The following is a 14,784-nucleotide window of genomic DNA, read 5'->3' as shown; positions in this document are numbered from 1 at the left end:
TTAAGCACCATTCAGACAGGCAGGGAACCGAGCCCAGCAAAGGAAGGGCTCTGGACAAAGGGCTGCCCTTTGCATACAGTCTCACTGATTGTCAGTCTGAGATCGAAATGCCTGGAACATGCTAGGCTCTGGTGGCTCTGTTGGTAGATCCCCAAACTCCTCCCACCAGAACTAGAATTCCATTAAAATGTTGCCAAATTTGGCAAAAAAGAATACAGAACACCCAGTTAAGTTTATTTAATTTAATTTATTTGTTTGAAATTCAAATTTAACTGGGTGTCCTACATTTTATCTTGCAACCCTATCCCAGAACTTTAGCATCCCAAGATGGAAAGTCCAGTGGAACATGGGTATCATTCTCCATGCCATCCCTAATACTTCGTGGTAGCTGTTGGAGGAGGGTGAGAAGAGACCCCAGCTGTGGTTGGCAAAAGCCAGTGTCCTGATTTACTAGCCATAAGCATGGAGGGTGGGGGTGGCTGGAGGGCAGGGCATGTTACAGATACTTGCCCTTCACGCTGTGCAGTGGCTACTTCTGAAACTGGTGGAAAATCACCAATCGTAGATAGTCGATAGGTACTTTCTCTTCTCACCCTTTTTCACGACCCCCAGACTTCACCTTCCATTTACCAGGGGGCTGGTTTATCCTTTTTTATTTTTTAAAAAGATAGTTGCTATAAGCTTGTTTTGAGAAAGAATTCTGAGAACAAAATATAAGCTGAGCAGACACACTGTTGACCATTGCCCCAACACAAGGCATTATCATGGATTCTGGCAGCTTACAGATTCCAAGATATGCCTTTCTATATCGACTCAAATCACTGGATAGAATCAAGAGAAAGAAAACTATTTCTAGACCACCAAAAAGAAGATCAGAGCAAAAAGAGATCATTATAACCATAATGATAAGGAAAAACCTATCACTGACATGGTCTAAAACCCGTTATCTACAAGTATTACAAAGTCCCATTTGTGAAGTTTATTTGACTACAGGGGGGCAGTGATGACAGCAAAAAACGTTTCCAACAACCACAGAGGGGTCTTTAGGTACTTCCTCTTCTGCGTCTTTTCGATCCACTCAAAAGTGATCCCCGCCATTTTGTTTTTCATGTCTGTACCCCTCACGTCTAGCTGGATGAACATCGCACTGAGCAAAAGAAGTTAAAGCTCTTACAAAAGAAACAGGTACAAATGCAAAAAGAAAAGGACCAGTTGCAAGGGGAACACAGCAGAGCCATCCTCGCTCGAAGCAAACTGGAGAGTCTATGCCGGGAGTTGCAGAGACACAACAAGACGCTGAAGGTGTGTACTACCACCTGTCTGAATAACACGCTTGCATGCTGCACAGACACAGCCTTCTGCTACTCATGGCAAGAGTGCAAGTTTCTGACTTTCAATAAATCATTTTACCTCCCCAAGCCTGTTTCCTCAGCCCTAAAATGGGGATCCTACCAACGTCACTGGGTGGCGGGGGGGAAATTAAGTGAGGTCATATACTGAGAGTGCTACACAGGCCCTGACACAGAACAGGCTCTCAGTAAAACGTGTGGCATCCCCGCTTACCTTTTTCTTACCTTGAGTCTGTATTATTTTTTTCAAGGCAGACCTTAGTTCTACACTTGAAAATACAAATTTTCAAAAATCAGAGTTTTGTGTTGTAATGAAATCTGCATGACATGAGAAAAATGGGCAAAAACTAACTGACCCCATAGAGCAAGATTGAGAGCCAGAATGTCAATAGTCCGCTGAAAACAGAAGCTACTTGAAAAAACACTGACACTCTTCAGACTTAATGATTCAATCTAAAAATAATAGACTGATCACTTCATTCAGGCTGCATGGGTTTCGTTAATTACAGCGCAAGCCTCTAGCAATGTGCCTAATTTGATTACACACAGACACTAGTTTCATTCAACAAAGCAAGATGCAGCACTCTCCAAGATAATACCGCATGCGTCCACGGTCCCCTTTCCAGCTGAAGATCTTAAAGCTTTTGACAAACAGTAATTAATTAGACATCAGTATTCCTGTGAGATAGTTATTGTCACATGTGTTTAAAAGAAGATACTTTAAGAAGCAGAGAGATTAAGATCACTGCCGCGTTTGCACAACAGAGTTGGGAAGGAATATGGCTCTGCACATTCCAGATGGTTTTTTGATATCTGGGAAATGGAAGGCCAGTGTGATGAACTATAACTCTCAAATCACAAGGTGTAGGAGAAGGACTCCTGGCATCTCTTCAATCATTGCACTAGGGACAATCGGAAACGCGGGGTAAATGGCAGCCTGGGGATGGGAGCATCATTCTCAACTCAGACACATATTCAAGTCAATAGCACCCTGTGTTTACCTAAGTCTGGCTTTCAGTAGTGTTGCATTGTAAGGAGATAAAAATTAAATCAGATACAGTGGAAAGAAAGATATATCAACAAAGATATTTAAAGAATGAAATGGGGTGGCTTGGGCTCTTTGGGTAGCATTCAAAGACAGAATGATGGAAGTGGCAAAGACCCTGTACCTACAGGGTCCACGCCCTCACTAACAGCTTCCAGTTGCGGACAATGAAATATCATTATTATGCCAGGACTTGTGCTAAGTGCCTTACATAGGTCATTTTATCTAATTTTCAGAATAAACTTAACAAGGGTTAACACCTCCATTTTATTGGTGAATAAACTGAGACTTGGCAATCCTAATCAGTTGCCCACGGTGTAATGTTGCACAAGCAACAATTAGCTCTGGAGCATTTGTCTTTACTGAATTTTTGTTTAGTTGTTCTATCAACTGCTGAGAAAATCTCCTAGTATAATTGTGGAATTGTCTACTTATCTTTTTAATTATGTAAATGTTTGCTTCATGTTTTTGAAGTATTAATATGGTGTGTATGCACATTTATGATTGTTTTTTATTTAAAAAAATTTTAATGTTTATTTATCTTGGAGAGAGAAAGACAAAGCATGAGTGGGGGAAGGCAGAGAGAGAGGGAGACACAGAATCCAAAGCAGGCTCCAGGCTCTGAGCTGTCAGCACAGAGCCTGATGCTGGGCTCAAACTCGCAAACTGTGAGATCATGACCTGAGCCAAAGTAGAGCGCTTAACCGACTGAGCCATTCAGGTGCCCCTCACATTTATGATTGTTATGTCTCCTTGATAAATTGACTGTTTTATCATTATGAGATGTCCTTTGGTAATAATTGTTATCTTGATGTCTATATTATCTGATGTTGACATAGCTCCTCCAGTTTTCTCTTATTGTTTGCATGGTATATCTCTTTCCATAATTATTTCTAAGCCTGTACCTTTGTATTTAAAGTGAGCCTCTTGTAGACAGTATATAGCTGGACCTTACTTATTTTCATTCTTACAATACCTCACTTTTAGAGTACTAGTCCATTAACATACAATGTAATTGGTCATGTGGTTGGGTATACTTTTACTATTTTATTATTTATTTACTATTTGTCATCTCTGCTTTAGGGTCCTCTGTTCTTTTCCTGCTTTCCTTTGGATTATTTGAATATTTTTAATAAAATCCCGTTCTAATTTACCTCTTGGATTTTCAGTTATACTTCTTTGTATATTCAGTGTTTGCTCCATGATTACTTATACATTCTTAACTTTCCACAGCCTACCTGGAGTCAACACTGTTATCATTTCACATAAGGTGTGGAAACACTGCAACCTAAATTGGTCCATTTATTGCCTCCCACCTTCAAACTATAATTGTTATGTGTATTACATTCACATACATTGAAAAAGCCCATAAGGTACTATTATCATTTTTATTTTAAATGATCATATGCATTTTTTAAAAAATTAAAGGCAAAGGGGCGCCCCGGGTGGCTCAGCCCATTCAGTGTCCAACTCTTGATTTCGGCTCTGGTCATGATCTCATGGTTGTGAGATTAAGCTCCACATTGGGCTCAGTGCTGAGCATGGTGGCTGCTTGGGATCTTCTCTCTCCCTCTCTCTCTCTGCCCCTTCCCTGCCCCTGCTCTCTCTCAAAAGAAAGAAACATTAAAAATAATAATCATAAATAAAATAACATAAAAATTAAAGGTAAAAATTGTTTTTTACTTACTCGTATATTTAAATTTTGGACATTTTTTATTCTTTCTGCAGCTTCAACTTTCTGTCTGCCGTCATTCCCTTCAGCTTGAAAACCTTCCTTTACTATTTCTTGCCATAGAAGTGTGCTGGCAATTAATTCTCTTATGTATTTATCTTTAATCTTTAAAAATGTCTTTATTTTGTTTTCATTTTTGAAGGTTATGGTTATTGGATATAAAATTCTGGATTGGCAAGATTTCCCTGTTTTTCTTTTTTTTCTTTCTCTCAGCCTTTTATAGGTTCTATATTCTGTAATCTAACCTCCCATAGTTTCTGATGAAAATCAACAATAATTTGAAGTGCTGTCCCCCAGTATGCAATAATGCCATTTATCTCTGGCTACTCTCAAGGTTTTTCTACTGATCATCGGTTTTTAGAGTTTTGACCACTTTATATGCTGAGCTGCAGTTTTCTTCATATTTATCCTATTTGGGATTTGCCAAGCTTCTCTGCATCTGTAATTTATGTCCTTCACCAATTTTGGTAAAGTTTCAACCATTTTTCTTCAAGTATTTTTTATGTTTCATTCTCTCTCCTTTCCTCCTAAAATTCTAACCTCATGTGTGTTCAACCTTTTGCTATTGTCCCACACACGTTCCTTGGTCTCTCTTCATGTTCTTCACCAATCCTTTTTCTTCTAGCTTCAGATTAGATCGTTTATATTGGTCTAGCTCCCATTCACTGATTCTTTCCTCTGCCATCTCCACTCTGCTCTAAGTCTGCCCAGTGATTTGTGAATTTCATATTTTGTAACTTTTAACTGCAGACTTTCCACTTGGTTCTTTCTTATAGATTTTTTTCTGTCTTAGATTTCCTATCTTTTCATTCATTAAGATAATACTTTCCTTTATAATCATTAAGCATACTTATAACACCTATTTTCATATTCTCCCTTGCTAATTCCACATCTGGGTCATTATGGAATAGGCCTCCTCTGATTATCTTTTCTTACGAGAATGGGTCACATTTTCTTAGTTCTTTATATATCTAGTCACTGTAGACTATACTCTGGATGTTGCAGCTGTTGTGTTGTGTAGCATATAGATTCTACTATACCCTTTGAAGAACGTTATTGTTGTTGCTGTTGTTCTTTTTAAGCAGGCAATTAACTTGATTAGAGTCAAACTGCAAATTCTCTCTCTTGGGCAGCAGCTCAAACTCAGTTCATTTCTTTTTTTCTTAATTAGGCTGCTTTGAGTCTGCCCTGCACATGTGTGTTTCAGGGTCACCCAAAGATTTGGGCAGAATTTATTCACAGAATTTAAGGCTCTCTCTCTGACTCTCTCTTTTTTGAGAATCTCCTCTCATCTTTCTTTCTTTTTTTTTTTTTTTTTTTAGTCTTTTTTAATGTTTGTTTATTTTTGAGACAGAGGGAGACAGAGTGCGAGTGGGGGAGGGGCAGAGAGAGAGAGGGAGACACAGAATCTGAAACAGGCTCCAGGCTCTGAGCTGTCAGAACAGAGCCTGATGTGGGGCTCAAACCCACAAACTGTGAGATCATGACCTGAGCCAAAGTCAGACGCTTAACCGGCTGAGCCACCCAAGTGTTCCTCCTATCATCTTTCAGTGGCTGTAGTTGCCCGTAACTCTTCATTCCTCGGACCAGAAACATGGTAGGTAGGTTTTCGATGAGAATTTTACCCATCCTATGCAACTGCCAATTTCAGTCTTCATTCAAGCTAAAAGCTGTTTTAAAAAATTGAGAAACTTACAGTATACTATTTCTTTTTTACAGGGGTCAGCTTCCTTCTAGCATCTGCCTGATTCTATCTTCAGTTCTCCAGTGTTTCTAAGTGTTGTTTCTTGCATCTTGTCCAGACCTTATAGTTATTATCTGTAGAAGGGTCAAAGTGGTATGAGCTTCCTTAGCCATACTAGTGAAACAACCTAAGTATATCTACATCTAAAATCCATATGCTGAGAGCTTGGGAAGATCTAGAAAAAGAATGCATGCCAGGCTCTTCCCACCAAAAAAACTATTACTATTTTTTTATGCTTATTTTTGAGAGAGAGAAGGTGAGCAGGGGAGGGGTGGGAGGGGGCGGGGAGGACAGAAGATCTGAAGCAGGCTCTGCCCTGAAGCAGCCAACCCAATGTGGGACTCAAACTCATGAACCGTGAGATCATGACCTGAGCTGAAGTCAGACGCTCAACCAACTGAGCCACCCAAGTGCCCCTAACTATTATTGTTCTTTATTAAAATTGATTCTTCAGTGAGTCAAAAAAAAAAAACCCCACAAAAGCTCATAATTTAGAATAATTTAGAAAAAGACAAGTGAAGTTCTGAGACATGGGTTTATTTCAACAAAATATTCATATATTTGAAGCAATAAATGTGAGCTTCAAACTATACTGAGAAACAACTGTCCACTAAGCAATGGCTAAGTGTTTCAGGAAACACAATTTTAGTAAATGAAATATTTAGTAAATGAGAATATCACAGAATTTAAGTGGAAAGGACTATAGGACTCATCTAGTCCAAGTTACTCATGTCTGTATGTAAATTATTAATTTATTGGTTCATTGAATAAACACTTACTGTATACTTATGAAGGATGTGCCAGAGCATAGCACCAGTTCTGAGATGCACAGTGATGCATCTCAGTCTGTTTTCTTAGTTATTTCAGACTTTGCCTCTCAATCTTACTGGCATTACTAATTTCCACTTTGAATTTCCACTTTGAAAATTTTACCTCTGACACTGTCCAAATTATTACAAATTCTTTATCATAGAATCAAATTTTATAAAATTTTGCTAGACTTATTTTTCTCTCAAAAGAAACTACTATAAAATGCAAAATGCTATTTTTTGGGCCAGGATTAGGTGCTATGATGGTTTGACCTGTGTTTAATACCACACTAACACCCACACCTTTCGGTAGCCAGTTGCCAGTGACAAGCTCAGACTTGCTGACTATCACGGGATGGTTCTTTCATTTACTCGTTCATTAATGGATGGAATACAAATGCAAATGGCATTCAGATAATAGTCTGTAGTTCTAGAACTAGGAACCCGTTGACCTCTAAGCTAATCTGGAGCAGTAAGGAGACAATCACTATCATAGGTATATTCGGTGACTCTTAGCAGCTGGCCATAATCATTCTTAGCGAAATATATATAGTAAGCGCTAGCCTACAAAGTTCAGGGCAATACCTCAGTTAATTTCCTCAGATTAAGAAGGGTAGGTATTTCCTATAATACCCCTAAAAAGTTGTCATTCAATGTTTACACCATGACTTAATTATGATTCAGATATCAGGAATTCTATAAGAGTTGGAGAATATGTTAATATTGTAGCGTAAAAAGGACACTTACTGATAAATTCCTATATTTCCAGAGCATAATTTTTAGCATCCGTTTTTATTTTGATCACATTATTCAACTATCATAAAAAAAGATTTGCACAATTCCTTCTATTCAAATCATTATTTCTTTTTAAAATTCCTATTACATAATTTGATCATTGGGAGGCAACTAAATGTAGTATAATTTTACTTGCCAACCATGAACAAGCTCTCATAATAACAATTAATCAGAAGTGAAAGGCATCCTAAAATGTCTGGATCACTTTTCAGCAGTGTCTCTATCTTTGGTATGATAGAGCAAGATTAAACCCTTTGATTCTAAAAGAATGAGAGGAATCATCACAAAGCAAACAATTCTCAATATAGATATGGGGGAAATTTGGGCACATTGTTGGTAGTTAGCAATGAAGGCAAAGTTTGGATTTAGGAGAAAAGAGAACAGAAATGATATAAAAGTTAATTTCCAATTCTTACATGTTAACAAAGCGGAAGAGGGGAAAATTAGATGTTTCATTTGAGAGTTAAAAAAGATTTGAAACATAATATTGCTTTCAGATTCAAAATTTACATTGAACATCTCAATTACCCTATGTGACACATGGACTGATTGTTCTTTCAGAAATAAAACATCCAGCAAATTTTCTAAGATTTCTTTTTACATTCTTGAATTGCTGTAATTGATCTATAGCCATCTTCGTTTCCTTTTCAAGCTTTTTGATAAAGTTTTTCTTACTAAGAGAAAGTTTGCATTGCGATCACTTCTATTTACAAAACTTGGGTAACACAATTATGCAGTTAACATGCTGTAGTTTTTTTTTATAGAGGAATATAAGATCTATTATTCTTCTTGCTGCACCAAACCAAGGAAACACAGGATCTGTCTCATCAATCAGTAAAGCCGAGTGGCCTTTTTTCCAGGCCACAGACAAGAAATCAAAACCGTGTTACTATGTGTTTGTTAGGAATCGCTACAGCTTATGCACTCAGCAGGAGACCCGTCATCTTTTAAAACAAGCCTATTCATCACCAACTATCAAATTCAAGGCCCTCATTGCACCTGCTCTGAGTGACTGTGTATTTACAACTGAAACCTTTGCTCACACATTTATTTTGGGGCTGAGCAAGGTTAGCTCCAGAGAACTGAGAAAAAAATGTCCTGCTTACCCTACACACTAACCTCCTTTTATGGACCTAACCCTGCTCTATAAACCCAGGTGCATGCAAACCAGCATAACAAAAGACTTTGCTTTTTATCCACAGGAGGAAACCCTTCAGAGGGCACGTGAGGAAGAAGAGAAAAGGAAGGAGATCACAAGTCATTTCCAGACTACTCTGACGGATATCCAGGCCCAGATTGAACAGCAGAGTGAGCGAAACATGAAGCTGTGTCAGGAGAACACAGAGCTTGCAGAGAAACTGAAAAGCATCATTGATCAGTATGAGCTCAGAGAGGAGGTGAGAAACACATCAAACAACTTAGGGGCACTATATATAGATCCAGATCTGGGCTGTGAAGGTGGAGAACTTGGTAATAAGAAAGTTATGGCCAGCCCTCTCAATTGATTAGTATTTAGGATCAGATGTCTTTTGGTAGCCAAAATTAAAACAGGAGGTATTGCAAAATACCTGGCTGAAAGTCATACGGGATTTCTTCAAAACTGGAATCATTGCAGAGCAAAGCAATAAATAGGAAGTAGTAGGCCATCAGCACAGTTATCCTTGAAAATAGCATCTGTCGATTTTAAAAAACATTGTCTATAGAACAGAGAAATATCTCACACACTCCTTCTTAAGAATCATCATGTCATGTAAATGAAGGGTCTGTATTCTATATGCTCCACAAGCCAATAATAGTATTAATGATGTAATAATTATAATATTAATGGTATTATTTATTCAGTGCTGAATTGGTGCCAGGGAAGGTGCTGAGTACCGCACTTTACATACAATGTGTCATTACATGGTCTCAACAACCTTATGCCCTAGATAATACCCTATTACCCACATTATATAGATGGGAGGCATAGGCTATGAGGTTAATCACCTACCCATTGTCACAAAAGCCAAAAGAGTTTTGCTTTCAATAGTTTACATTAGGGAGATTAAAAGGGCCCTTTATTATTTCAAAGTTATATCTGGATATTTAATACATTTTGAAGACTTCTGAGGCCCTCTCAAGATCTTTATATATATTATTTTCCTCTTCCCACCCAAATATTAAAATGTCTGCCTTAAATGTCACATAACATAATCAGAGTGGCTCTGTTGGCAACATGAGGATTTTATCAAGAAAGAAACTGAGCCAGTTGCACACAGAAGCAGCAGTTAGATAAGTTGAGGAAACCCCTTACAGTAAACCAAAATGCCGTGTTACCGTTTTGTCTTATCACTAAGATCAATCCTACACCACGTGGAGGCTCAGGCAGAAGCAAAAGGGAGGAAGCTAAAAAAAAAAAATCCATACTCTTCAGAGGGATCCCAGAGAAGAACAGAATAGACCCAGTAGACCAGTTGTATATTCTTGGGATCGGTTCTAGATGAGCCCCAAGGCTAGAATTCCTTGCATCCTCTTGCCGATTAGACTTCCTAATGACTAAGAAATTCTCTGCACTAAAGTAGAATTGGAAGCTTCTCTTCACTAAGCCAGTTGAGAGGTCAAAAGAGGTAGAGGAGGAAGTAGCAATTTGCATATCAATTCACCTGTGACCCCTAGCCTTGTTTTGCCCAGCATCCAACAGAGTTGAAGTGGGGGGCTCCCCACCCAGTCCCAGACTCTGGGCTACATGCTGGTACCCCAGAGCTGCCTCACAACCCTTGAGACAAGAATGTGGAAGAGAGTTCACTACAACAAATTGTATTAATGTGATTGAAGGTGGTTTTATATCTACAGATCTCACCGAGATACTGAGTGATGGTGCCATAGCCCTTCCTTGCAGTATGCATCACCTTGCTATCTAGCATCATAACTAACCTTCGTATCTAGTCTGTTGCTAAATTCAGAAAAATAATGCTGGGAGCTTCTGGGGTTAACATTACTGAACTTTGGCACCTCTGCCTTTTGCAGCCACCTTTGCATAATGCAAAATGCAGAGGACTGCACCAACTTATGACTTTTATATAGAGCCATAAGTGATGCCGATGCATTTATCCCCAACCCCCCCGCCCCGTGTTTTAAATCCTGAAACCCGGAGAACATGTGTGTCGATGCTATTTTTTTTATTTTACGTTATTCAGCACCAATAATAAGCCAAGCCTGATATGTGCAATTTATTTTTCCTTAGCATCTGGACAAAATATTTAAACACAGAGAACTGCAGCAGAAGCTGGTGGATGCAAAACTGGAACAGGCACAAGAAATGATGAAGGAAGCAGAGGAGCGACACAAACGCGAGAAGGAATATGTACTTATCGTTTAGTCAATGTGCTTGTCTAGTCTGCCTGGGGGTCAGGAACCCCTGAGAAAGTTGTTTTTGATCATAGTCACAGAGCACTAGACCGATGGGGAGAACCTGGGCTTCCCTGGAGAACTACACTGGCCAGCCAGTAGAAGGCACTGTACCCACACGGTTTTTTACATAAAATAGTCATGCACCCATTCAACAAATCTTTTTCAAGCACCTGCCCTGTGCTAAGCATCACCCGAGGCACCGGGGTTTAGCAGTGAACAAGACCAAAAAGGCGTGTCCCAGCATGGAGACTAGAATCTAACTAAGAAAAGATAGGCAATAAGCAAGGAAATGAACAAAGAAGTAAAATTTCAGATAACAATAGGTGCTAGTAGAGAAATAAGGAGGAACTGCAAAGGGGCAGAAGGAGGGAGAGCCTATATTAGACTGGGTGGCCAGGACGCCTCCCAGAGGGGAGGATGCTTGAGCTGAGCCCTGCCTAGTGACAGGGAGGCAGAGAGGAGGCCTCCAGCAGCAGTATGTAGCAGCAAAAAAGACCCTGATGCTGGAACTAGCTTGGGGTCCCCCAGATACAGAAAAATGTCACAGTAGCAAGAGCATGTAGACCCAGGAGGAGAAAGATTCCAAATGAAGTTGGAGACATAAGCAGGGGCCAAATTGTGTAGCTTTATAGGCTTGGGAAAGTAGTTTGGATTTTATTCTAAAAAAACTTTTTTTTTAACGTTTATTTATTTTTGAGACAGAGAGAGACAGAGTATGAACGGGGGAGGGGCAGAGAGAGAGGGAGACACAGAACCGGAAGCAGGCTCCAGGCTCTGAGCCATCAGCCCAGAGCCCGACGCGGGGCTCGAACTCATGGACCACGAGATCGTGACCTGAGCTGAAGTCGGATGCTTAACCGACTGAGCCACCCAGGCGCCCCTGGATTTTATTCTAAATATACTGAGAAAGTCTGGGTAGTTTTAGCTAAGGAAGTAACATGATCTGCCTTGTATCTCTAAACGATGAATCTGGCTCCTGGGTGGAAAGTGAACTAAAAGGGGACAAGGAGTCTACTGCAGCAATCTGGAGGAGACACGATGATGGCTTGGCTTGGGGACATGGCAGTGGATAAGGAGAACTGGACACGGACAGAAGTTACGTTTTCAGTACAAAACCAACAGTCGGTGCTCTATACTGAAGATGGTGGCAGTGAGGAAAGGGAAGAGTCAAGGATGACTCCTGAGTTTTGGAGTTTAAGAAACTGAGTGGTGGCTTTTAATGACATCTCATTAACCCCAAACCTTCTGAGCCAGCTGTAGGGCCCGTCTCCAGAGGAGAGAATTGAGGCTCAAAGAAGATATACCACTTGTTTAAGGTCACACACTGCTAAGTGATGGATATGTGTTGGTCACACTGCCCAACACATCACATCTCCAATGTGTCTGTCTCCAAAGCCCAAGCTCTGTGATAATACATCACACTCAGACATGTGTTTCAGAGGCATGAGTCGAAGTGTGCGTCTGCTGCTGGGAAAAGGGATTTAAAATGCAATCAATGGGCAAATCATGCAAATTTGGCCATTTAGTAATTGATCACAAACTTTGCAATTACCGAAAATCAGACTAGAAGAGCAATTTAATAATAACTATGGTTATCACACATGGCAGCAAAAGGGCGAATTTTGGAGAACATAACCTGGTGGACGTTGGATAATCTCAAAGCAGAAGCCCATGCGCTCTTAACAAAAGATTAAGTTGTTAAATCCATCTACAACCCACCTCTCAAAATAAGAAAGCATTTAATTATTATTCAGAATTCAAGAAAACAGATACCCCACTATTGGCATAATTGCCCTGTCAGGCAAAATATGCTTCCTATAGGATATCATTACATTTGGCACATAACACATGAGACATGACAGAGGAATAACTAGGCAGAGATTCATTTGAAAGAGAGTAGGGGTCGTTTTGAGGTGACCCAGCCTTAGCAAGAAGTTAACATACTCCCCTGTTTTTCTACCCTGGTTTAGCAAAACAGCAGATTTAAGTAAAAAAAAAAGAAAAAGAAAAAAAATTAGCCCCCTCAGTTCTTCAAAGATGGCCACCTACCCAGATTCCAGCGATGATGCTTCTTTTTGCAAGTAATGAAATAGCAAATTGGAGCTGGAGGCTTCCTTCATCCCAAGCAGAACAGGCAGCCATCTTCCTCTCTCGGCCAGGGAACCACCCACCACAACTGGGCTCCTGAGCCTGCTTAGTGAAGAACGTGCCACATGCTCAGATGGCCAGAGGGGACCCTACAGGTCTTGTACTCCACAGCTGCCTTAGACCTCCATGGGGTGGGTCTTGGCGCTTCTATAACAATGAACTTTCACTGTTCTCTGGGAGGCATGGAGGAAGAGATACAACCCATTTTCACAAATGGAGGCATTGAGCCATGAGCAAAAGATAAACGTGGATAAGAAAAGAGATGCCTCCAAGTTTTTTTATGTAATGATTTTTTCATTTTTTGTTCTGATCACCAAAAAAATGGGCATTTTTTTAAATAGGCATAAAGAAAAAATATATAAGTCAGTCCATCTTCAAAACCACTAGAAACTTTTTTTTTTTTTTAATGTTTATTCATTTTTGAGAGAAAGAGAGAGACAGAGCACAAGCAGGGGAGGGCAGAGAGAGAAGGAGACACAGAAACCGAAGCAGCCTCCAGGCTCTGAGCTGTCAGCACAGAGCCCAACATGGGGCTTGAATTCACAAACCATGAGATCATGACCTGAGCCAAAGTTGGATGCTTAACTGACTGAGCCACCCAGGCACCCCTGGAGTAGAAACTTCTTAAACTGATGGCCACCTACTTGACTAATCAGATTAACTCATGATGTCCACCATTCTGTCTGTAAACACACTAACAGATCCCTCAGTATGTTGAATCCTGTGACTGGACAGCTACTCCAGTGTCTACACATGGGTTCCCAAGTTAAGGAAGACGGCGCTGACCACAAATCAGCTCTTTGCACCCAAACCTTTTCTTTCTTGATTTTGTGTTATGAAAACCAACAGAATGGTGTAGAAACTGATGAAATGTATGTGTGAAAAGAAAGAACTGTTTCTATGAAAATGATGCTTAATGCTTTGAAATGCCAAATAGCACAAAACAATTGTCAAGTTAGATGGGAGTAGCTATAAAGGACTTGGAGAAAGTGGTAAAACTCTAGAGAATTATCCAATCAAGCTTCTTCACAAATAATCTTAAGTCTTTAGGTTTTAGTACTATTGTTTAAAATTTTTTTTTTTTCAACGTTTATTTATTTTTGGGACAGAGAGAGACAGAGCATGAACGGGGGAGGGGCAGAGAGAGAGGGAGACACAGAATCGGAAACAGGCTCCAGGCTCTGAGCCATCAGCCCAGAGCCCGACGCGGGGCTTGAACTCACGGACCGCGAGATCGTGACCTGGCTGAAGTCGGACGCTTAACCGACTGCGCCACCCAGGCGCCCCTAGTACTATTGTTTAAAAAACTAATGTATATACAACAACAAAAAGCTTCTCTGAATGCCAGTCAGAAGACCCATACCCAAGGGTGGCTCAGTTGGTTAAACATCCAACTCTTGATTTTGACTCAGGTAGGATCTCACAGTTCATGAGATTGAGCCCCGCATCAGGCTCTGTGCTCATGACACAGAGCCTAAGATTCTCTCCCTCCCTGCCCCTTCCCTCCTCACACACTCTCTCTTGCTCTCTCTCACAAAATAAATAAATAAATAAATAAATAAATAAATAAATAAATAAATAAATAACTTACTTAAAAAGAAAGAAGACCCATACCCAAAACAAAGACCATAGCTTTATATAAAAATCAATAAGTAAACATATATCTTAAGTTCAAATAACATGTTTTACATATGTGTATGTCATATTTATGTCTAGAACAACATTTTCAATTTAATCTGTCAGCTTCCAGTTCTGATTATCTTTGATATGAG

At 39.9% G+C, this 14,784-nt stretch overlaps 1 protein-coding gene across 1 annotated transcript in view; it reads left to right on the top strand.

The window, feature by feature from the left end:
* Positions 1 to 14,784, top strand: part of TXLNB (taxilin beta) — a 53,418-nt gene that overhangs the window by 16,644 nt on the left and 21,990 nt on the right. The window contains exons 4-6 of the mRNA XM_025925593.2: positions 1,132 to 1,302; positions 8,677 to 8,871; positions 10,698 to 10,817. Coding sequence (XP_025781378.1) covers positions 1,132 to 1,302; positions 8,677 to 8,871; positions 10,698 to 10,817 — 486 coding nt within the window. The remainder of the gene's footprint in view (positions 1 to 1,131; positions 1,303 to 8,676; positions 8,872 to 10,697; positions 10,818 to 14,784) is intronic.

Source organism: Puma concolor, chromosome B2 (genome assembly GCF_028749965.1).
Source record: "Puma concolor isolate L17-30 chromosome B2, mPumCon1.1.hap2, whole genome shotgun sequence".
Classification (NCBI taxonomy): Eukaryota; Metazoa; Chordata; class Mammalia; order Carnivora; family Felidae; genus Puma; species Puma concolor.
The sequence above is the reverse complement of the archived record's forward strand: the minus strand, read 5'-3'. Positions and strand labels throughout refer to the sequence as shown.